At 36.7% G+C, this 24,183-nt stretch overlaps 1 protein-coding gene across 1 annotated transcript in view; it reads right to left on the bottom strand.

Moving 5' to 3' along the window:
* The window catches only part of LOC110026000 (uncharacterized protein At1g04910-like), a 31,573-nt gene that overhangs the window by 5,049 nt on the left and 2,341 nt on the right, over positions 1-24,183 (bottom strand). Inside the window, 8 exon segments of the mRNA XM_020726735.1 lie at positions 10,625-11,101; positions 12,130-12,362; positions 12,444-12,500; positions 12,502-12,586; positions 12,665-12,753; positions 13,099-13,169; positions 13,298-13,367; positions 13,456-13,590. Of these exon segments, the coding sequence (XP_020582394.1) occupies positions 10,625-11,101; positions 12,130-12,362; positions 12,444-12,500; positions 12,502-12,586; positions 12,665-12,753; positions 13,099-13,169; positions 13,298-13,367; positions 13,456-13,590 (1,217 nt within the window).

The raw sequence follows: 24,183 nt of genomic DNA, 5'->3' as shown, positions 1-24,183 counted from the left end.
TCTAACATTAAGTAGGTAAATAATTTTAATACCCCCCTCAAGTTGAAGCATGAATGTCCATCATGTTCAACTCAGATTTGAAGTCGTCAAACAATGGCCGGGGAAGATTTCCCGTGAGAACATTGCTAATTGACCATTTGATAAAACAAATGGAATATAAATCTCCCCTAAATCAAGCTTTTCCTTAACGAAGTGTCAGTCAATCTTTGTATGCTTAGTGCAATCATGCTGGACAAGATTATGGGCGATGCAAATACCGGCTTTATTATCATAAAACAACTAGAGAGGAGTAGAGATCGGCATAATTAATTTATGGAGCTTGATGCATAACTAGAGAGCATCACGGATACGCAAGGATGGAGTGAAACTCGGCTTCAACACTGCTCCGGTCCATAACAGGCTGTTTTTTTTTTTTGCTTTTCCGCGTGCCAAGATTTCCCAACATGCATGAGTAATATGCTGAGGTTGATCGACAATCATGAATGGACCCGACTCAATCTGCATTCGTATAAACAACAAGAAATTAGAGATGTGACGTGAAAAAAACAAAAACTGAGCCCAGTGTGCCTTTTAAGTAGTGGATGAACTTGTGGACAACTCTGAGATAGTGCTCATAGGAATTATGTATGAATTGACTCATAATACCTCCACGCAACAAATCTCAGGGCGAGTATGGGCAAGGTAAATAGGTTTCCCCACAAGACGTTGGTAGTGAGTCTTATTCACTGGAACCTCATTGGCATCATCAGTTAATTTCTCGTTGGAATCCATTGGAACTGCCACTGGTTTGCATAGGAGTAGGTCATTCTCTGTCAATAGGTTGAGCACATATTTGCGTTGAGATAAACAAATGCCCCGAGATGACCGAGCAACTTTCATGCCTCAGACATATTGGAGCGATCCAAAGTCCTTCATTTCAAATGAAGTAACAAAAATAAATTTCAAAAACTCAAATGTTAGTAGATCATCACCTGTGAGCACAATATCGTCGACATAGACGATAAGGATTGCAATTTTACCACTAAACGAATGTCGAAACAAAAGAGTATGGTCTGATTGGGCTTGAGAAAAACCATGACCCATTAACGCTTTTATGAAACTTGTTGAACCAGACCCTTGGAGATTGCTTCAGTCCGTAGAAGGACTTTTGCAGTAGGCACACTTGTCCCCAGGACATGGTAGAGTCAAAACCTGGAGGGAGGCACGTGTACACCTCCTTTGTGAGATCCCCATTTAGAAAAATATTTTTCACGTCCAGTTTAAGTAGTGGCCAATCCAGATTCACAATAAGGGAAAGTAAGATTGAATGGTGTTTAATTTAGCAACCAGAGCAAATGTCTCCTCATAATCAACTCTGTATGTTTGTGAGTAGCCCTTGTCGACTAACTGTGTCTTGTTGGGTTCAAAGGATCCATCTGGGTTAAACTTATTGCTAAAAATCCAGTGACATTACCTGGAGAATGATTCACAACATCTCATATATGATTTCACAGAATGGCATGCATTTTATCTATTACTGCAACTTTCCAGGAAGGGATAACCAATGTTGCTTCAATAGTGTCGGCGGCACACCGTGGAAAGAGATATTTTTCCATGGAATAAAGAGAGCTTCTCTGATTACATACCTCATCAAGAGAACTCACCTCCTCATTCAGAGTGGTGTTAGTTCTGACGATGTCACTCGGAGTGGATTCCAGGTCCTGTAAAGAGGTAGCGGGCTCCAGAGTGGGAACGTGAGGGCACCGAGTATAGCCACGAAGAATGGGAGTTCTGGTTGTTTGGTAGGTGGCGGATCTAGAGAGACAGAGGGCTCCTCGGATATGGTGGTTGGAGAAATATCTACATAGGTCGGATAAGGAATAGTGTCCAAGAAATCAAGCTCTCCCTCAATTGATACAGTGACGGGGAAGTACGAAATTCTTTCAAAGAATGAGAGATGGGCACTTACATAAAATTAATTTGCAGTAGGATCAAGACACTGATAGCCTTTTTTAGTGACAAAATAACCGAGGAAGATATGTTTTATAGACGTGGGATCAAGCTTACTTCCATGAGAGATAGTGTTCCAAACAAAGGCTATGCACAAAAAAAATTTAGATTCAAGAGTGCTGAAAAACCGATTGGTAGGAACACAGAATATCAAGATGGCTAATGGAATTATGAATTTTTGTGGGAATTCGATGGATGAGATAAGTGGCAGCAAGCACGACATCATTCTTAAATATTTTCAGGACATTACATTGAAACATAATGGAGTGAGCTACTTCAAGAAGATGTTGGTTTTTTCCCTCGACTACTATATTTTATTGAAGAATGTTTGCACACGAGTTATGATGAAGAATGCGCTTACTTACAAAGAACTGATCCAAAATAGAGTTAAAATATTCACAGTCATAGTCGGTTCGAAAGACTTGAATTGAAGTTTTGAAGTGAGTCAAAATAAAGGAGTGAAAGTTTTTGAAGGTGACAGCAGCTTCAGATTAATCTTTTAAGATATAAACTCACGTCAGTCGAGAGTGGTCATCAATTAAGACAAAAAACCGTCGTTTATCAGTGTAGTTAGGAGGTCACCACAAATCACTAAGAATAAGAAAAAAAGGAGCGGAAGACGTGTAAGGATGGGTAGGATAAATAACACGATGATATTTGACTAATTAAGAAACCTCACATTTGAAGTTAGCAAAATTTTTATTAGAAAACATAGATGAATACAATTGTTTTAAATACTGAAAATTAGGATGACGCTAGCGATAATGCAATAACACAATAAAACATTCAGTGGATTGAGAAAGATTGCAACTACTGGAAGAAGTCTCCACGTTCTTCGTTCCTTTCTCTTGGAAGAAGTAGAACCCAGCTACTCTTTTAGCAGTTCTGATAATCGTCCCAGAAAGACGATCCTAAGAGACAAATATCAAAAGAAAGCAATATATGTCATGTGTTAGTTTACTAATAGATAACATGTTACACTTCAACAGAGAAACATGTAACACAGATTCTAGAGTAAGGCGGGTTGTTAACACAACCGACCCTTTTATCAGCAATAGAGTTACAGGAGATATAAGCAATTTTAATTGTATCTTTCCCAGAGCATGGATAATATGTTAGGAAAGCTAGAGGGCATCCAGTCATGTGGTCGGTGACACTCGAGTCAATGGATTCATGAACTAGAAAAAGAAGTGAGTGTCATAGGGACGATACCTTGACGGTCATGGGAGATTGATAGGCCGAAAGTGAATTGATTGGATCAGAGGAGCTTGATTAATTTCTCCATCCGACTCTTAAGAAAGTCGGGTGATTCCTACTATTCTGATTGAGAGTTGCTTGTATCCTAGTAGATTCAAATGTCATAGTAGTGAGACCCATACTAGAGAAGGATGTGGTTGAAGGTTCGTATGACATTTTCCCTTGAAGTTTCCATAACTTTTCTGGAGTACGGTTGGTTCTATGACAGTAATCACAATTGGGCCCAGTGGCATGAGGAGGGTTTGATGAGTGTTGAATACTATTAATGGCCAAGGCAGATGATTCGACTGAAATGGAAGTGCCGAGTATGACAAATCTCCAGCTCTCTTCACATAGACTTTTTGTAAAAGCAGCACGAGCGGAAAGAAGGGGATCCTGGCCAAGGATACGGCCCCGGAGTTCATCAAGGTCTTTGTTAAGACCACTAGAAATTGGAACATGCGATCTTTTTCTATAATTTTCTAAAAGAGAAAGATTTGCTGGAAATTGACATGTGTAATCATAGTTGTGATCACATTTCATCCATAAGGCCACCAAATCATCGTAGTATTGGGTTACGGTTCTTGATCCTTGTTTTACGTTGATGTATCTTCTTGGATACCTCATAAAGTTAGCTGAAGTTCCCTACATCTGAGTAGGTATCCCGAACTACAGTCCACAAGGCACTGGCAAAAGGGAGAAACATATACGAACATCAAATCACATTCTCCATGGATTTGATCAGCCACGACATGCCCATGGAATTCTCCACTTCCCACACTGCATATGATAGGTCAGTCTTCGGAGGTTCCCGAATCAGATCAGTGAGATAGTCGAATTTCCTGTATCCTTTGACAAACAATGACACGGCTTAGGAGCATTGGAAAAAGTCAGATATTAAATTTATTGGTTGTGATAACGAATTTCATGTGGTTTTTCAGCCATCCGATTTATGTAGAAATTGGTATCGATCCTCCGGTGGACTCAAGTACACCGTCGGAAAGAGCATCAGTGGAGGAGTCTGTCATGATTCTCGAGACATTGGGGGTTTCGACTGCAAGAGGAAGATAGAGTCTGCTTGAACCACCTGCCGGAAAAATCAAGTTGCAGTATACTTGGTCCTTGTTGAGGGGATCAGCTGCTGGAAACCAGCTAGGAGGATCAGCTGCTGGAAACTGGCTGGGAAGAACAATAGGCAGAAACGCTAGCTGGGAAGAACCGCGGGAAGAATGGGCAGACAAGAACCTGGCTAGGAAGACCCGCAAAAAGAAAAGCCGATTGGGAAGAACCACTAGAAGAATGGGTAGCAAGAACTCGATTGGAAAGAATTGTTGCATGAACATCAAGAAACTGAAAGTTGCAGTTGGAAGAAAGTTTTGGAAGGAGAAGAGGCCAGCTGGAAGGAGATCCAACTGGCTGGAGGTAGATTCGACGACTAGAAACTAGCTGGAGGGAGATTCGGCCGGCTGGAGAAAAATCCAGCAGGTGTTAGGGCTGAAACATTGCTTTGATACCCTGAGAACTTTGAGAATAGAGCAGTCTATATTTCATTGATAGAAAAGAGATGTATAAATACACTTTACAAGACACACAAAAAATGGAAGACTTAGATTCAAAAATACATAAATATGAAAACGAAGAAAAATAAAGAAAACAAATAAAGTCTAATAATAACTCCATCATTAATAAGACAAATAATTCTAATATGGCCTTTTCAATATTACTTGCACAAGTAATCCAAGGCTCCTTTGACTTATAATATTTTCTCATTTAAAAGAATTCTCCAAAAGTTTTGAAGGCATTTGGGATTTATTTTATTTTAATTTAATTTTATTTTGATAATATTTTTACTTGAAATAAAATATGTTGTCGGTCGGGAAATTTGGATGTGGATTTGAATTTAAGTATATATAGATATCAATGTAATTTTTTATTTTCTTAAAAAAAATAGTATTTTGATTTTAAAATCAATGAGACCAAACAAGTCTCACATATTTGATAGTTTTGACGGCTGAGCGCGATACCACATGTAATACACTATCCCGAAAGATAAACACATCACTCGTAGTAGGCTCAACCACCCAAACCAAAGAATTTTATGACATCTGTTGGTCTGCAAAACCTTTTATATGAGACCGATAAGTTCTCCTATCTAATATAAGGATTAGATATAAGGATTAGATAGGGTTTATTTTACTTGGGTTTCAAGTTCCCTATAGAGGCAAGCCCCTATAGTTAACTACATCTTAAATGACCGGGGTAACTTAAGAAGACTCTCAATTAAGACCAGTGGTTCTGTCTTCAAGATTTCAAAGTTTAGGTTTTCAAGATTGGACACGGGAATGCCAAATAGGAGTAGTTCAAATTAGAACAGTTATTTTAAGGAATCCAAAGTAATGAAGAGTATGGGATATCACGAATCTAAGGAGAACCCGGTGACCTCCCAACTATCCTATTATTTGGCTTTATGTCTTTGAAATGATGTTATTCAATGTCTAATCTTGCAATTTATTTTAGAATTTACGGCATACATTTGCACGAAATCTGATCATGCAAATAAACTAGAAAGACAGGAGGATTTAAACCGTATCGTACGACAATCTCGAAATCCTAAAAAGTGTTAGAAATTATAATTGCACAATAGGGTTGTGCAAAAGCCTAAAAGACAAAGTAAGGATTTATGTTGCACTAAGCAAACTACCTCGAAGTCTTATGAGTTGTTATTTAAACTAAGAAAAAAAATGTTTAGTTATCATAGACTTGTACTGTTATAGATCATTATCTTTCGTCTGCTACGTCACGGTCGTGCTGCCAACGAAGAGTTATTTCATACTCCATGTAGTAATAGTTTCAGGTTTAATGTCTTATACGAGAGCGTGCAATATTGTTATTTGGTGACTTACCACTGTATACCTCTTAAACCAGGTTATATCCAAAAGGTTTTGTAGTTAATTTAAAGCATACATAAACTAACTATGCTATAAGGAAGTACCATAAATATATTGTAAATGAAAACAGTATAAGGTGCGGTAAATAAAAGCAATATAAAAAAAAATGCAGTAAAATGCTATAAATGTACTGTAAATTTTGGGTACCTAAGTTTCTTGTTTTTGTTGTACATGTAAATGGGATTGGCACGCAAGTAAAAGTATAATAGAGAAATTTAACTAGCATACCAAACATGTGTTTATGTATAACAGAATAAATGACGGAGTTACATGTGAAAAGCCCTAAGGAAAACTGAAAGTGACCCACAGAGACTCGAAATTAATCGTAGGAAAAAAGACAAACAAATAAAACAAAACACAATGTCACATATAAAGGACTAAGGGTAGGAGATTTATATGTGACATTGTGAATGTCCACAATTGCAGGGAAGATTTGAGTGTAGCATTGGGTTTCATTTTAGGTCAAGTTATGACGAGAATTTCACTATTTAATTTAATTAAAGCAGTCATGAACCACAGTCTGGTGCATATTCTATCTATTGCTTTAACTAACTTATAAATTAGGGTCAGATGCCTAGCTTCAATGTCTATTTAAAAATTAGATAGATGAGCTCTCACCTAGGGTGTGCTCTTAAAATCTAAGAAGTCTACACTTTAACTTAAGCTTGAAGTGTTTTAAAATGTTTTTTTCAATTAGCTGTTTTACAACTAATCCTCGAACATCCTTGGATCAAACTTAGCTAACTATCATGCTCTTAGGACCTAGGGGTAAACCTAGAATTTTGTCAAAAATGTCATGAAATGTGATTCAATCCTAATTAAAACAATTGGGTTTATTAAGTCTAACCAATGCTTAGAGGTTCTAATTGATAATCTACAAATCTTTCAATTCATACCCCTACCTCTTGAAACATCTAAACTCTTACTTTCTCTCAATTCTCACAATTACAATTTAATCCTTCTTATGTAAAAAAAATGTGAATGATTTGCTATCATATTTTCCCTTGGGTTTCAATCATCTAAACATACTAATTATCATTGTTTTTTTCTTTTAGTTCCCTCCCCTCTGATTACCCCCATTTTAAAGGCGTGAATCAATCCTGAAAATAATTAAATCATAAATTCTCATTTTTAACTTAACTATTGGCAAGAAAAAATTAAAAAACAAAACCAAATAAATGGAGGAAGTCGACCCACTTAAACAAAATCAACAAAGTCAGGAGCGAAACCACAAGTAAGTTGGTCCAAAAGCGCAAATAATCAAATCAACTCCCAAAACATCAAGCAAATAGAACTCGAAAAGAGCATTTGAAGTTTTCAAGTCAATCGGAATATAACATTTAAAACAACGTAAATCTTGCTTTCTCCCAATGAAACAATTCAAATTTTCAAAAAAAAATAAGCTCCAAAGACTTTCAAATCTTCAAAAATCAAAATGATTCGAAAAGTCTTCCAAATTTTTCAAATAAAACTCTTAAAGCTTTCAAGTTTTGTAAAAGTAAAGCATTAAGACTTTCCTAATTTTCCAAAAAAAAAACTCTTAAAGTTTCAAAAAGTAAAGCATTGCCATCTTCCAAACCTTCCAAATTGAATATGAGAAGTTTCAGCTTTGCAAATGTAAAGCATCAAAGCCATAAACCTTTGCAAAGAGAATATACAATCTCTCAGATTTTCATATGAGTATAGCACCAAAACATTTATAAACTTTCTAAGCTTTGCAAATGTAGCATGTAAACTCTCAGATTTTTGTAAAAGTGAGGCATCACAATTTTCCAAGCATGCCAAAATGTAAATTAGAATGTGGCCATAATCATGTTTTAAAATTATTCAACTAAGGTGCAAGTAGAAAGCAAAGGAAAGCTCCCAAAGTTTTTAGATTTTGCAAATGCGTCACCTAAATGTTTCAGATTTTGCAAATGTGTCACCCAAATATTTCAGATTTTTGCAAATATGCCACCCAAATATTTCAGATTTTGCAAATATGTCACTCAAATGTTTCAGATTTTGCAAATATGTCTCCCAAATATTTCAGATTTTGCAAATATGTCACCCAATGTTTCAGATTTTGCAAATACGTCACCCAAATGTTTCAAATTTTGCAAATGTGCCTCTCAAATATTTTAGATTTTGCAAATAAGAGACACAAATGTTTCAGATTTTGCAAATACGCCACCCAAATGTTTCAGATTTTGCAAAACATAAGCATCAAGACTTCTAACCTTTGCAAATAAGGTAACCAAGCTTTCAAATTTCATAAATCGAAACGACACTGAATAGTAAAGTGCCCCCTCCCCCAAAGAGATTTCAAATGCTTCTGATTTCACCAAATCTTTAGGAATAAAACCAGAAATTGTATCCTTTGGGTCCAAATATTCACACCAACCTTCCCCAAAATTTCAACAACAAACCAGCAAAGAATTTTGATAAATCAGCCACCCAACAAGGATGTTGATTAAGCTAGCAAGAGACGAAAGCAAGCAGCCATAAAATACAGTAAACCTCACAAACCCTTCGGCTAACAAAACCAGAGATTACTTCATGCTTTATTTAAAAGATTAGACTAAGCATTAGAAGAAAGAAGGTTCTTGACAATGAGTGGAGGAAAGAATGGGATTACCTCACTTGCTGCAAACCAAAAAAAAAAAAACTCCAAAGAAATGAATCAAGTGACGAATCCGGCAGAACCTCCCCAAGGCACTAAAAACTTCAGCACTGAAACTCTTCCCCCAAGAGGGGTTGATATAGCCAAGGAGGAGGAGACTTCCCATACTTACCTGTGGTGAAGTGGTCGAATCAGGAATTGGGAGAGGAAAAAATGCATTTAGGAAAGAGGAAATGCGGCCTAGGGCGGAGCAAGGGTCGAGCACGCGGCAGGCTCGTAATTGGTGAGCCGTTCAGTCGGGCGGCCTGCGAAGAAAAAGAGTCGGGCTCGAGTGAGAAGGACGCAGGAGCTAGGGCACGGGTTAGGCGAAATGTCAAGCGAGTACATGCTCGGTTTCGAATGGGGGAGGGGACTGCGTGTGTGAGCAAAGATTAAGCGAGTCTGCGTGCGTGAGTGGGATTAAGTAGGGTCTCTTTATTATTATTATTATTATTTATTTTATTATTATTATTATTATTATTATTATTGTTATTATAATGTTAATATTTGAAAATCTCAATTTGCGCATTTTTAAAAATCTTGATTTGAGCATTTTCGCTCGTGCATAAAATCATAGCAAAATGAATGTCTTTTCTAGGTAATTTCAATGTTGCGGACGCGTCGGCACTGTCTGTTTAGTCCTCCGATATCATTTTGACGAATTTATCAATTTGCATGTAATTTGTTCGTGTGTGGAATTATAGCAATATGGGTGTCATTCTTAGGTAAAATTGACGTTCTGGGCTTGTCGGCGCAGTCTGTTTCGTCATTCGGGGTTGTTCAGACAACATTGTCGACGATCGGATCTAAAATGCGTCAAATTCGATTTATCTTCAAATTTCGGGTTCTTGATCAATCATTTCAAAAATTGACTTGTGTTTCGATTAATTATGAAGTTTTTACAGGTGTAGGTGACGCAAATTGTGGCATTTGTGTGTGTGAATGTACTAAAGTCATTATGGGTGTCCTAAGTCTTTTAAACCCTATAAGATCTCTACTCGGGCCCCGACGTATTGGTCCTAGCCACTCAACCCAGTGGTGATGGTACATGATCTTAGCCACTCAACCAGGTGGTGACAACTCAAAATCATAACCACTCAACCAAATGGGGATGACCTGGGACCACCATTGTGAGGCTTCGCAAAAGAGTTAAGAGATGGTTCGAGTTTCTAAATAGTGCGGGTCTCGACACTAGTCCTCTAATATGATCGTTAGAAAAGTCCTATGGCTAGATCCTAGGCTCTATGAGGAGGAAGGAAATGCCTCACACAAATGAGGTCAACACATGTTTAGTTGTTTTTAGAAATATTCAAAATAATTTTTTTTTAGTATTTTGAGTGTTTTTAGAAACAAGTTAATTTATTTTTTAAAACAAAAGATAAAATGGTCAATTACATACATAACACCAAGCTTTTATGTATTTACAAATCTAAAATCTAAGTATTCATATTTACATGCATCCCACCCAAATTTTAAATCACATAAAATGCCACTATCACAACTTTTTAAGAATCAAGTACATTTTTTCAAGCATATATTTATGACACCGCATATATCAAACTTCGGGTATTAGAGGTATAAATACATAAGAATTGCGCGGTATGTATGTAAATTTCTCAAAATAAAAAAAAAAATTGTAAAAAATGCATTAAACAAACAGATTTAAAAAAAAATGTAAAAAACAAAAACAAAAGTGATATGAATCAAACTCTTAGCCGTTTAAAGCAAAAAAAAAAAAAAACATATATCTGGCTTTTAAAAGTGTAAAATATCAAATACGTAAGACCCGTACAAGGATGGCAAAACATACCTGTCCGGATCAATCGTCTTTTTGAAATTCTCGAAGCGTCTATGCCCTCGTACTGCCTTCGCCATATTTCCATCAAAAGTGTAAATAAACACATCACTCTGAAGAGCAACAACATAATCCAAACCAGCCAGCATGTTCTGATGATTTATGAAAGGCATAAGCTCCTCTTCTGTAGATAGAGTTGAATGGGAGTGGATGTTTGGGAAATCAACGGTCAGATACTTCATACTATCATTTCCAAAAGCTTCACCAGCCACAAGATAAATGTGTGTGCTTGATGGAAATCCCAATCCCTTGAGAAGAAGAGAAGCTTCTCTAGGAGTTAAAGGGCAGCCTCCCTGCTTTCGCCTCTCTGAACCATCAATTTCCTTCTCCTTCCAATGGCTAACCTCGTAGCGCATGCGGACGAGTTCCTCCTCTTCGTTTGCTGTCAAATTATGGCTACAACCCGTAAAAGCCAGCATGTCCTTTTCATATCTGCAAAAGAAGAAACATTTTATTGCAAAATATTTTTAAAAGAAGGAGAAATTATATAACGTGAGTAAGAATAATGCAAGGTACACAGAAAAATAGTTTGCAGCTAATGATGATGAGATAATTAAGTGAGGCTATTGAGGGAATATATAATGATGTCTTCATTCATAAGAAACAATCCAAATAACTATCTACAAGAGATTATTTGAGAAGTAGGTTTGATTATTGGCTGAAAACGCTTTCATTGATCAAGATGTCTAAAGATCACAGTATTAGGGTAAGAAAAAAGAAAATTTACATACATACCACACAATTGTTATGCATTTACATATCTAACACTTGGTATTTACATTTATAACATTTTGATATTAAATATGAATGCATGAAAATGTGCATTTCATTTAAAAAAGGTTAGTGATAGTGGTAATTTTTTTTTGATGTAAGAGATTTGAGTTTTATGTATGTAAATATGAAAGTTTAGGTGATAGATATATAAATATATATGAATTATGTGGTATCTGTGTAAATGCCCCACGTCAAAAAAGAAAAAAAAGACTGATGAATTACCCCATCATCCTATCAAATATCTAACCTAGAGAAAAACTCTTTCCAAGCATTTAAAACAGATGACAAAATTTACAATATATCTTCCCCTTACTTTTAACTTCCCCTTACTTTTAACATTGAAAAATACGACGCTTTCTAAACCATTGGTATTTTCCTAGAGCATGCCCCAAAGACCTTAGCAGAAAACCGGTACTATATTTATTTACATGTTGCTTGAAAAAAACCACATATATGTAAAACAAAATCAGCACCCAAAAAAAGCTTAAGATTGGGACACCAAAAGAGAATCATAAGAAGCTTAAATGGATTTCATGAAAGAAAAATTAGAGAATCATGTATGAATACAAGGGCAAAAGAATCCAAAAGAATGCAGCTTAAAAAAAAATTCAAATGTATTTTCACAAAATATTCGCATAGAAAATCAAAATTACTAGAAAACTGAAATCAAATGCCCAAAAAATTACCTTAAATGAAGCGCAGCATATGGATGTCCTCGTAACCTCATTCTAGAAACTAGAGTTGCACCAAATTCTTCAATTGGAGCAGAATATTTCAGAGCTCTATAATTTACCCTACATCTCAGTTTCTGAATAAAGGCCGGCAGACCGTTGTTTGCAAGCCGAGAGTCTGTGTGCGTTAAATACAGAACTTTATATTCTTTCAGGAGAGGGAGGACCTCTTCTCTGTAATAACTGACCTGAAGTAAACACATTAAATTATCAATATTATGATAAAAACAATAAAACAACGAGATATTAATTTTGTCTTCAATGTTAACCTTAGACCAAGATATAGGAGTTTTGTTAAAAGGTTTAAAAGGTTCAATCTCTGGCAAAAGAAGCTGGCAATGCTTCAACTATATGAACATCACCCTTCAAGGTCTTAATAAAATGCTTCCAGTCAAAGATATCCTTAAAGTTACTGCAGAATATAAAACAAAAATTCTTCTGTTATTCTGTAAAAGAAACTTGAATAATAAATGTGGCGAAGTGATCGAACCTATCATCCGCCCAGAAGGAAGAATGGTCCAGAGAAGGTAGCACAAGTGTCGCGTTCATAATCTTAACAATGGCAACCATATCACAGATCTACAGACACGCAAATAAGGGCATTGAGTAAAGAATCTTCAACAGAAGTACAACTAAATCAATAAAAAATAGGTGCATTTACATACATACCAGCCTAGTCCTATGTAATTACATATCGATCAAATAAAGTTTAGTTCAACTAAAACTTAGTTATACATTAATACACCTAAAACATTCATATCAAATCAAAAATACCACCATTTTAACTTTTAAAAAGTGAAATACACCTTTTCAGGCATAACTAAGGTGATGTGCATGTAAAAATTGAAGTTTTAGTATCAGATATGTAAATACATAAGATTTGAGTGGAATGTATGTAGATCTTCCTAAAAAATAATCAGAGACCCCAAATCTCATCTGATTCAAACCTCCATTCGCATTAACTAGAACATATCCATTTGTCTTAGTATCAACATCTGCCAAAAAAAATCCATGAAATTTTGAAATTATAATTATTTTACAGCAGTAATGAACACAAACAAAATAACCCAAGAACTCAACAGATGAATATGGCAACGGTGAGAAACAAGGGAAGACAAATTACTCTTATAGTTTGCTGGTTCGATGCATTGTGTGAAATTTTCACTGTTTGGTTTAGCCCATATTTCAGTGTGCTGTTATCGCAGAAGTCATTACCAAACAGATAAGACACTCGATCATATGCTGATACAAATAACTAGCAAAAAACATAAAACGACTTGCCTTGGGTAAATTTTCATTAACTCCATCTATATTCGATGATAATGTCATCAGATATCTATCATTATCACTCCCCACTTTCAAAGCAGGATAATTTGATAGCCATGCTTTCCTACTGCTGTATTCAGCAGACAATCTCTGATAAATGAAAGTACAAAGTTACAAAGAAAAACCTAACTGTGTAACGGTATGTCTGAACCCAAGTATCTACAATTGAAAACCATACTTACAATACAGAAAAAGAAAAAAAGCGTAAAACATCAATTAACAATAACCTACAAACAAAACAAACACAAAATGCTCCAAAGTTGATGGAAAATAAACTATCATATCACATATGATAAAGGGCTATAATGTAGCAAACATAGTTGACATGACTAATCATGATAAATCATAGGCTAGTTAGGCAAGCCTCAACATCCACTCTTGATAAAAAATACAATAATTTGTCAGTTTATGGCCTACATCAATGAACAGACATTGGGCGAATAACATACATTCCTTGAAGCAACAAGAACTCACCTCATACGAGTGTAATTGGAGATATTTTTCTAGAAAATCTAGTATTAAAATTTTAACTCCTTTTGTGTGATCTACAAGTCATCAACAAGGGAAACATGCATATAGAATAAGGTAGAATGACATTCAAATAGTTCCAAATAACCTCATTTGCCACGATTGCCTTAACATCATATTAGATTGGATCAAATATAAAATTATCAACAAACTAGGTTTTAAACAAGTCATACGTGCCTTCATTTAATTTGAATAGCTTTTGAGTTAGATTTAAATTCAAATCCATTCAAGGTCAACTAGCATTCGATCCACGATGCATTTAGCAATAACTCAGATCGATTAGGAAGCTACTAAATTTTCTTATATAAGGTAAAAAATATGAGAAGCCATGCTTGGCAATTAGTTTTGTGGATTTAAAACAAATAATATGGGCGATGAGGGTGGTTAAAAAAAAATTTAAGTTAGTGGATTATAAATATTAGAAAAAAATTAACGATTCTAATTTGTTATTGTAATGATATATAGAGTACATGTGTTATGTAGACACTCAATAGGGCATAATGGAAAAAAATGATTCATGTCGCTGACCATACTTAATAAGATAAAGAGTAGTTGTTGTTGTTGTTGTTGTTGATGATGTGTTATGTGGATCATACTCAATTCACAACCTGATAAAATATTTAATAATTGAATTGATTCAATGTTTATGGTTGATACTTGATGATAGTGCCCAAACTTCGATATAAATTTGTACTAATTGATTGAGGCTTTGATTCTAATCAAATCCACACAACTGATTAATAGGCCAAAGCATCTAATAGCACTAGCATGGCTAAACACAGAATAAAAAATTAACTTATGGAAATGTTAAAAGGCCAGCCTCAATGTTCAAAAAGACCACCAGAAGGCAAAAACAAATTCACATATATAAAAAGAGGATATAGATATTACGAAAAAAATTTAGAGCATATTAAAATGCACCAAGTTTCCTAACAATTTAAAAAAGAGGTGACCCTTGACATATACAACATATAAATCTAGTCACCAGATGGAAGGCTGCACCAAATAGCGAGTTCTACAAATATTTTTACTCAACTATGATTTGATTGACCTGCTTGCGGATCATCACTTGCAGTCAATGATTTCTCTCAATCTAGATAAGTGGGAGTCATTTACATGATAAATGTAAATGAAGGCATTTTTTTCTAAAAATTGTTGGCAGACTTCATTATTTTTAATTTCTCAAATCTAATGTGCTCAAATTAGTGAATATTGTAATACCAAAATAATACCCTAGCTCTATTATCGACTTGAGCAAAAGACTTAGCATGATAATGCATTGCTCGGTGAAATCATCAGCAGCATCCTAGACCCGCAATAGTATTGGACAAAGTTATCAATGATGATGTGGTAAGAGATCAACAAATGGCGTTCCATTAAACATTTATACATGTTGGCAAGGAGGCGAAGCTGTATTATTAACAAGGTGTACTATATGAGATCAATTTGTGGATCGGTCATCTTTTGACTGTTATTCAAATTTATGTGCAAGAGTCAAGGGTGAGATGGAGAGACAGTGAATAGAGGGCTGCAATAAAGATTTTATCAATAAACATCCACGTCGGTAAAGAGTTAGGGTGATGATACCATCGTCATTTATTATTTGCTTTGTTGGCAGAAAAGTGGAACTAATCCATCAAAACCATTGGCCTTGAAAATTTTTTGGATTTTTGACCTCCAAGTGGGATGATTTTTGGTTGAGTTATAGATTAATTATTGTTCTTGCATTTGATAGTAGGAGCATTAGTTGGAGATGTCAATCAGGAATAACAGAAATCATGCAGCTAAATTAGAAGTTTTCAATATTTAGAAGATTCCTTATTTTCAATATCTTTATTCTGATTTATTTCCCTTTTAGCTGAATATTTAGATTAGGAATATGTATTATTAAGTTACTTAAAATAGATTATGCACTTTATTTTGTACCTAAAATAGATTGTAAGATTGTTATTTAATGGAATGAAATCAAAGGGAAAAGGCAATAGAGCCCATTCAGTTTAAGTCTATTTTTCTCAAAGCTTTGACATAATATCAGAGACAAGTTTTATCTAAACCACCGATAATCGTTGAAGGAGCCTCAAAACTCCCTTCCCGCCGGCCTTCTTGCGGGAAGGGAGGAACTACTTCTCCTCCTTCGATTAGCCTTCTATCGGGTTGTGTTGTCCTTCTACATCCTCTCCCTCTCGTGTTTGGGCTCGCCAATAGGGTTAGGGTTACGGCTCCGCTCACCCCACCGTAGAATTTCAGCTCAATCGTCCATGGCGCCACCATCCTCGGCACAATTGCCTCCACCATCGACGTCCTTCGCCATTTGCTTGCTTTATTCGACGGTAGCGACGAAGTGCAGAGCACTGATGATGTTCTACCTCAACGAAATCACTGTGTTTGGTCACAGATCAGAGACTGCAAGGGAGACTGCAAGGAAACTGCGGCTCGACGCACCTCGATCAGCTCCTGATCCAGTTCTCGGACTCCTTCGTGGGATTGCTATTGTTCGCCATAGGATTCCTTCTCTTCATGGTTTCCTTCGTCAACGACCGCGACTTTCAGACTTTCTTCGCTAGAGGAATCGAGCCTATTAGGAATTCAGTTTATTACGCCTCGCTCTCCAAACGATGAAAGCCATCCTCGCGCTTCACTGTTCTTATCCGCCGATTACCCACTGCGATGTGAAGTTGGCGAATGTGCTTCCAAAAGAACGGTTTTATGCACGTCTCGGCGATTTTTGGTCTTGGTCTCAACAGCGATGGATATGAGAACGAAGCTGACGGATTCAATTCCTCTATCTGCTCCACAACGCCTGCAGGGACTCTAGGGTATCATCTTGAGGAATACAAAGATTCTTGAGTTGAAAAAGGGCTTTTATGTTTGTATTATTATTCGTCCGATTCGGATCTTCTTCACCAGGCATCGCTGCTTCTGTGACATATTTGACTGCTTCTTACGCTTCGCTTCGCCCGTCTTGGCTTCGGCTTCGACACACTTGGGCTTTGGCCTACTTGGGCTTTGGCAATTTTGGGCTTCAGCAATCTCGGGTTTCAACAATCTCGAGCTTCAACAATCTCGGGCTTCGAGGCTTCGGCTCTCTTGGGCTTCGACACTTTTAGGCTTCAGCCTCTCGATCTTCAACATTTTTGGGTTTCGACATTTTTGGGTTTCGACATTTTTAGGTTTCGGCACTCTCGGGCTTCGGCACTCTTGGTCTTCGGCATTTTCAGGCTTCAGCATTCTCAGGCTTTGGCATTCTTAGACTTTGACAAAATTTTGGCTTCGACAGACTTGAGCTTCGTCACTCACGGCTTGAGGTTTTTTTGTCCTGACAGTGTTATCAGTTTCTTGTTAGCAAATTGATGTTTCTTGATCAATCAACATCAATTTGAGGGGGGATGTCAATCAGGAAGGACGGAAATCAGGCAGCTAAATTAGGAGTTTTCTATAATTAGAAGCTTCTTTATTTCCAATATCTTTATTTTGATTTATTTCCCTTTTAGCTGAATATTTAGATTAGAAATATGTATTACTAAGTTACCTAAAATAGATTATGCACTTTATTTTGTACCGAAAATAGATTGTAAGATTGTTATTTAATGGAATGAAAGCAAAGGGAAAAGGCAATCGAGTCTATTCAGATTTAAGCCTATTTTTCTCAAAACTTTGACAAAAGAGGAATGGTAATATCTCCCACCTGCAAAGTGCCTTGCTTTCTCTGTTTTGATCATTCATTGTTGAAGACATTGAGGGGCCCATGGAAGAGAGCAAGTAGGTTAGATGAGGTTACGGTAACTGTTTAGAGGGGACCATGTGGCTAATTGGGACAAATAGTGCGAAGTTTGGGGAGATGACTGTTATTGGGCTTGAGGCACTGATACCATGATGATGTACACAAAGAACAATAAACAGTGAATATAAGAGGATGGAAGGTAGAGCAGTATGAGTAACCTATATTTCATTCCATAACACCAATAGGTGATAACAGTGTTTTATGCAGCAAGGGATACAAGTGCTTTTGCCTGAAACAAAGTTGTTACATAACTCGAATTATTAAATTATAATATAATGTTAATGGTATCTTTTAAATAGTTAGGTTGTGGTAGAGATTGAATTATTGGTTGTTACATAATCTCAAAAAAAACCTTCTTTGCTCCGCCGTTGCATTCGTGTAGTAGAGATTGAATTGTTCGTTTTGATTGAATCAATGAGATTAATAGCGGGTGACAGTGGCTGTATGACCTCATTCAGTAATTATATTATGATTGTTGCTTATCACACTTAACCATCATCATTATTTTTAATCTCCAACGAATAATGAATTATCTTTGATCATAAAATTCAGCAACAAAACAACTGAATATCATTCATTTTTTGAATATACATAGCTCCACCATATTTTAAAATATTAACACATACAGCGTGTTTGATAGTACAGTATAGATGTAACAAATTATTTAAAATATTGTGTGAAACATTGCGCTTGAAAAACGAAAGAGAAATAAGTTATTTTGGATGTTTTAAGAAATGAAACTTAGTATGAACCTATAAATCTTTAAAATATATAAGAAAATCAGCATGCAACAAAAGCAGAGTTGGAGAAAAACATAAGGAAGACTTACAAACAAACCACTTAATTTGTATTTATTAACATATCTAACACCTAATTTTCAATTTTTACATATATATGTCACCTTAACCGTATAATTAAAATAGTTGTATTTTTTATGTGATATGAAAGATTTGGGTGATATAAATGTAAACAAGTAAAGTTTAGTTGTTAGATACGTAAATACAAAGGATTTGAGGGGGTAAGTATGTAAATGCCCCAAAAAATAATAGCACGTGAGAGGAAGAATTGTTTCTTTGAGGATATGAATTCAAGCCACATAATTTATTATGTATTGTTGACCTCATTTTTGGTGAGCTATTTGTTTTTTCTCCTAGATCCTAGAATTTAGCCTAAGGACTTTCCTATTAACTATCTTAGAGAACTAGTAATGGAACTCATCTTACATAGGCCTTCAAACCACTTCTTGACTAATGTTTGTGAGAACCTCACATGAGTGGTCTCAATCACTCAACTCTTAATTGCAAGGGCTAAGAACCAACATGTGGATGACCCAAAAAAATGAGTTCTCATAGAATTTAAAGGTTTCAAGGAAGCCCTTCATGGCTTGGACATGCGCTCATCCATGTACTTCACATTACACACTCACGAACACTGCAATCTACACATTCATGCACAATTCACTAAACGACACCAAAATTAAATCTAAACAAATTGAAAACTCTCACCATGTGAATTATCACTTAAATTGGCATGCTCGTCGATGAACTCGTCTAGATGACCTCGGATGACGAAATGGACCAGGCGAGCACGTCTGGAACGTTGATTTTAGCCGGGAATGACACTCACATTGATATGATTCCGCGCGTCAGCAAACGACACGAAAATCGATGCGTATGAAGATTTAGTTAAAGGAGGCGGGTTAAGGCGCAGCCCGGGTTCAATTGAAGTTGAACGCGGGCCACTTATACCAATTCAAGCCGAAAACGCGATGCATAATTTGAAATTTCAGATTTCAAATAAACCACTCAACCTTGCCTTAATTGAATTTAATTATAAATTATTATTTGTCAAATAAAACTCCCCCATAAATTGAAATCACTTAATCCCCCCGCCTAATCTCCCGTAATGTCTCCTGTGAATATTTGGCTATACAATTCAACGGACATTCTCCATCCTGCAATTCGGCTCTCCTCCCCTCTGCACCGAAACCCTCGCCTCCTTCGCCTCCCCCTCTATCAGCCCTTGCTTTCCTCTCCTGACCAAGCTTCTTGCGCCCGAAGCTCCCTCGCTCGTAGCCTCCCTCTTCGACCCGAAGCTCTCCGGCGACTGGCGCTCTTCCTCTCCGGCGACTGGCGCTCTTCCTCTCCGGCGACCCGAAGCTCCCTCGCTTTCCTCATTTTTTTTTTTTTTGCTCGGTTACTTGCTCAATTTTCTTGTTACTTGCCAAATATTTTTGTTGCTTGCTAAATTTTCCTACGGCTTAGGTATTTGTGCTGTGACTTAGTCGTTATTTCTAGATCTGCATTTTTTTTTTGGATTAAATCTGAAGTTTAACTGTTAAGCAGTTTGGTATGCTACTCTTCTACTCATGCATTTCAACGTCTCTGTCTTTCTATTTGTGTTTAAACCAAAATAGTTAGATCAAGCTGATAGTGGTGATCATGATCTGTGCTATTGAAGTTATTATCGATTCTTGCACTCACAACTGTTTTTCTTGTCATTCGTTTTTTTTATACTTGTTCAGTTGTGGTAAACTTTGGGCAATTGATCAAAGGTGCTGGGCTCTTCTTTGAATCATGGAATATTTAAAATTTGTCATGCAAATATGAACATTTATACATATGTTTTTTTGGCACAGCGGGGTCTAAGAACCTGTGGGATTGTATGAAAGGCTCGGGTGGTGTGTTATGCTTTTAAAAGGTTCTTGTGAAGTTCTGCAAGCAAACCAATCGATTTAGTTTAAATTGTTTTCTTTGCCAAATGCCATGAGAATGTTGCATTCACCATCGAAAGAAGTGTATAAAAGCTTGAGGATAAATACTAGCATGGGTTTGGCTTCATGACAGTCAAATTTGTTTCGGAGGTAAGCAGGTACATGACAATGTTTGAGAAGCTTTACTCAACTCTTTGAGGCTTTGGTCGGTTCTGATACACTATTTTGCCTTGAGTTTTTTTTAGCCTTAAGATCCGTTGCATCGATCTCTCTTGCTCTCCTCACTTGGAGCTCTGAATCCTCCCATTTTGATCGAGCCAACCCTGGTGTTTAAATTAAATATATGAAAGTGAGATTTCCTTATGGAAGAAGCCTTGAGTCATATGTGCCTATGAAAAATTGATGTATCATTTGCACATACAAATCAAATCTAAGAAAACTGTTTGAACAAATCAACACCTTCGAGGTTTGGAATAAAATGATGTGAATTGTTATTTTTAGTTTTGCTTGGAACAGTTAAAGGCTAAGATGGTTAAGTTGCTATTGTTTTTTTTTTTAATGGTGGCGCTTACATACATACCACCTGATTCGTATCAATGTACCTATACTATACTTTTTTATGCATATACCGCCCAAATCTTTCATGTTACATTAAAGCTATAAAATTTTATGTATGTGAATACATGAGGATTATGTGGTATGTATGTAAATGCTCCCAATTTATTTCACTGCTACCCTAATATATTTTGTTGAAATGGATGCCTATGGTGTCATGGTTTGCTATCACAATTGGTTTCTGCGTTACAACTTTGATTGGAAATGTATTGGTCTCGACTTTATAAAAATCTGGAATTTATATGAGTCAGTTTTATGCGGATTGAAAATTCATTTGGTTTAGCTTCATGTAAATCTGAAATCGTACAAGCTGGTTTTATGCAAGTTGGAAATTCATATGGATTGGTTTTATAAAAAAATCTGAAATGACATGAGCCTGTTTTATGCGAATTTAAAATTCCCATGAGTTGGTTTTATGAATTTGGAATGCATGTATGTTGATGTTAAGCAAAACCGAAGGTGATATATGATTTTGACTTGCGTCAATTACTATTTCGACTCTTTATATTTGCCATTGGAGCTTTTAAAAAAAGATGCTGATTTGAGGGATGTTCTAGTACTATTTTGGGGCACTTTGGTGGGCTGATTTAAAGCACTCTACACATTATTTTGGGGCATAGCTGATTTGAAGTAATTTATGCACTGTTTTGGGGCATTTTGTTAGGTTGATTTGAAATCTATACACTGTTTTGGGGCATTTTGGTGGGCTGATTTGAAGCAATCTATGTACTATTTTGGAGCATTTTCATTGGTCGGTTTGAAGTACTGCTTAGGCATGGCTTTGGCCCGGTTTTCTCCGCTATTTCGAGCTGATATGATGGATGTTTTTGGGAAGAATTAAACATTTGTTTAGGCCGGCAGATTCACTGTTTTTCCCCTTTGCTTTGATGGCTTTTTGGAAGCGAGTCGGTCGGTCTGTTTCCCCCGTTGATTTGTTTCCTTTTTTTTTCCTTCTTACTCGATGATGTGGTCATACGTGCTTATACCAAGATATAAGTGCGTATAGTATAGAGATATGTGGATCATCGAGTGGCGGTGACGACAAAAGCATCTGCGAATAAAGCAGAATAATATTGCAACCTACGACATCGGGACCTGACCCAATGATTTGGTGAGAATGTAAAATGACAATATTATTCACCGAAATTAGACTAACTATGACCCTTGTTTTCTTGGTCTGCTGGTAGTTCTAGCCCGACAGTGTAATCGACTCGTGGGCAATTCAATTTATAAAATACATAAATACTGTGACAAAACAAATACATTCCTTACAACATCAATACTTTTGATTGCTAAATAAAAAATCTATTTTATTTACATGCATGACAAATCATGAAATTTGAATGATACAATTTAGATGTTCACTTGTCAGCTACCTGCGTTGAATAAAGAATTGCACTCATTCGATTGACTTGCTGGAAATTTATAATTGAATGTCGGGTTTTATACACGTGGATGACCGATGGTTGCCTACGAATTCCTTCGGGAATGATAAATCTAAGGGTTCGTTTGGGGCTGCGGCATGGGAGCGCCGCGGCCTCAGGCCGCGAAATTCTGTCGTTTGGCGGGGCGTCCCTCTCGCGGTGGGACGCTGTTCTGGTAAAAAGCCGGCCGCGGGATCGATCCCGCGGCACAGCTTTCTCAAATGGCTTTTTACGCATTACCCCCTCTTCGTTCGTTCGTCTTGCGCTCCTTCGCTCGACTCCGGCACATCTTTCTCAATCAGCAGCTCTGCTCCTTCCCTTTATCGCTCTACAACCAGCGCTCCTTGTAGATGTCTCTGTGCTCTGCTGGCGATATGAGGATGGACGCTCTAACCTCAGCCAGCTAGTAGGACGCCGGCGGTGGTGACGATTCCGGTGTACGGCGGCGTAGGGCGAGCTCTGGGACTAGAGCCCTCTACTGCTACGCTCAATGGCCACTCGAATCTGGGTTTTTTTATTCTACTTCTGGCCTTTTCTGTCTTCATGCAACCAAATAAGCTTTTGAAGTGTATAGCGCTTTTGGAGTGTATAGTTTTTTTGCAGTTTTCAGACGAAGTTGAAATTTGTTTTTATTTCTTATCTTCTATAGAACTGTTGAAACATCTTTTTATTGATTGCAAAGGATTAATGCGGCATGAACTCCATCCTCTGTTTAAATGAGTAGTAATGTTTTATTCTCCAAACAGAACTTATTAGTTGATGGATCATTTTAGAGTATCAGTTCACCCGCAAAATAAAACGTACTAGTTAAATGGTCTGTTTGTGGTAGTTTTTTTTCTCTCATTAGCTTATTGAATGCTCGGTTCATTTGTAGCCCTAGGTCACTGTAGCATTCATGCATCAGTGGTAGAAAAATGGTAGTTGGTTCTGTTTGGAAATTGAACAAAGCTGAATCAGCTTCCTATTCCCATTTTATTTTTTCGCTTCTTTGTATCTTCAAGACCCCCAAAGAAGCCTTAAGATTAGTAGTGTTGAGCTCTCTATTAATCTGTACTGAAACTTTTGGTTTGAAATAAATTTTTTGCTTTTTGAAATATCAAATATATTGGCGTCACATTTCTGTTACAAAAAATTTACTAAACAGGGGCAGAATAGTCATTTTTTCATAAACAGCTACCCCACGGCTGTTCTCAGACAGCTGCAACAAACAGACAGTTAGCTTCCCCGCAGCAGCTTCTCCACAGCAGCTTCCTGGGACAGCGCAGCTGCAGCTGAAAAGCTGAGAAGCTGCAGCTGCACCAAACTGATCCTAAGCCTACCCCAAGCCTGAATTCCTATGGTCCCCACTTCGATCATCCACATGTGTGTCACCCAGTCTGTTCTACATGTTTGTGTTTTCTTTATGTTGTTATTCAATTCTTTGTACATATATGCATGATATATTTATAATACTAACCCTTTTGCAGCATCGACAGGAATCCCAGATACGCATTGTATATTTCCTTTACTGCAGCCCTTCATTTTATTGTACTCTACAACATGTCTTATTTGTGCATATTTAAATACATCTGCAAGACCTTTAGGATAGAGAACAGTAGACTAGTTGTTTCTAAGGTACAATG

The sequence above is a fragment of the Phalaenopsis equestris genome, unplaced genomic scaffold, assembly GCF_001263595.1.
Source record: "Phalaenopsis equestris unplaced genomic scaffold, ASM126359v1 Scaffold000347, whole genome shotgun sequence".
Taxonomy (NCBI): domain Eukaryota; kingdom Viridiplantae; phylum Streptophyta; class Magnoliopsida; order Asparagales; family Orchidaceae; genus Phalaenopsis; species Phalaenopsis equestris.
The sequence above is the reverse complement of the archived record's forward strand: the minus strand, read 5'-3'. Positions and strand labels throughout refer to the sequence as shown.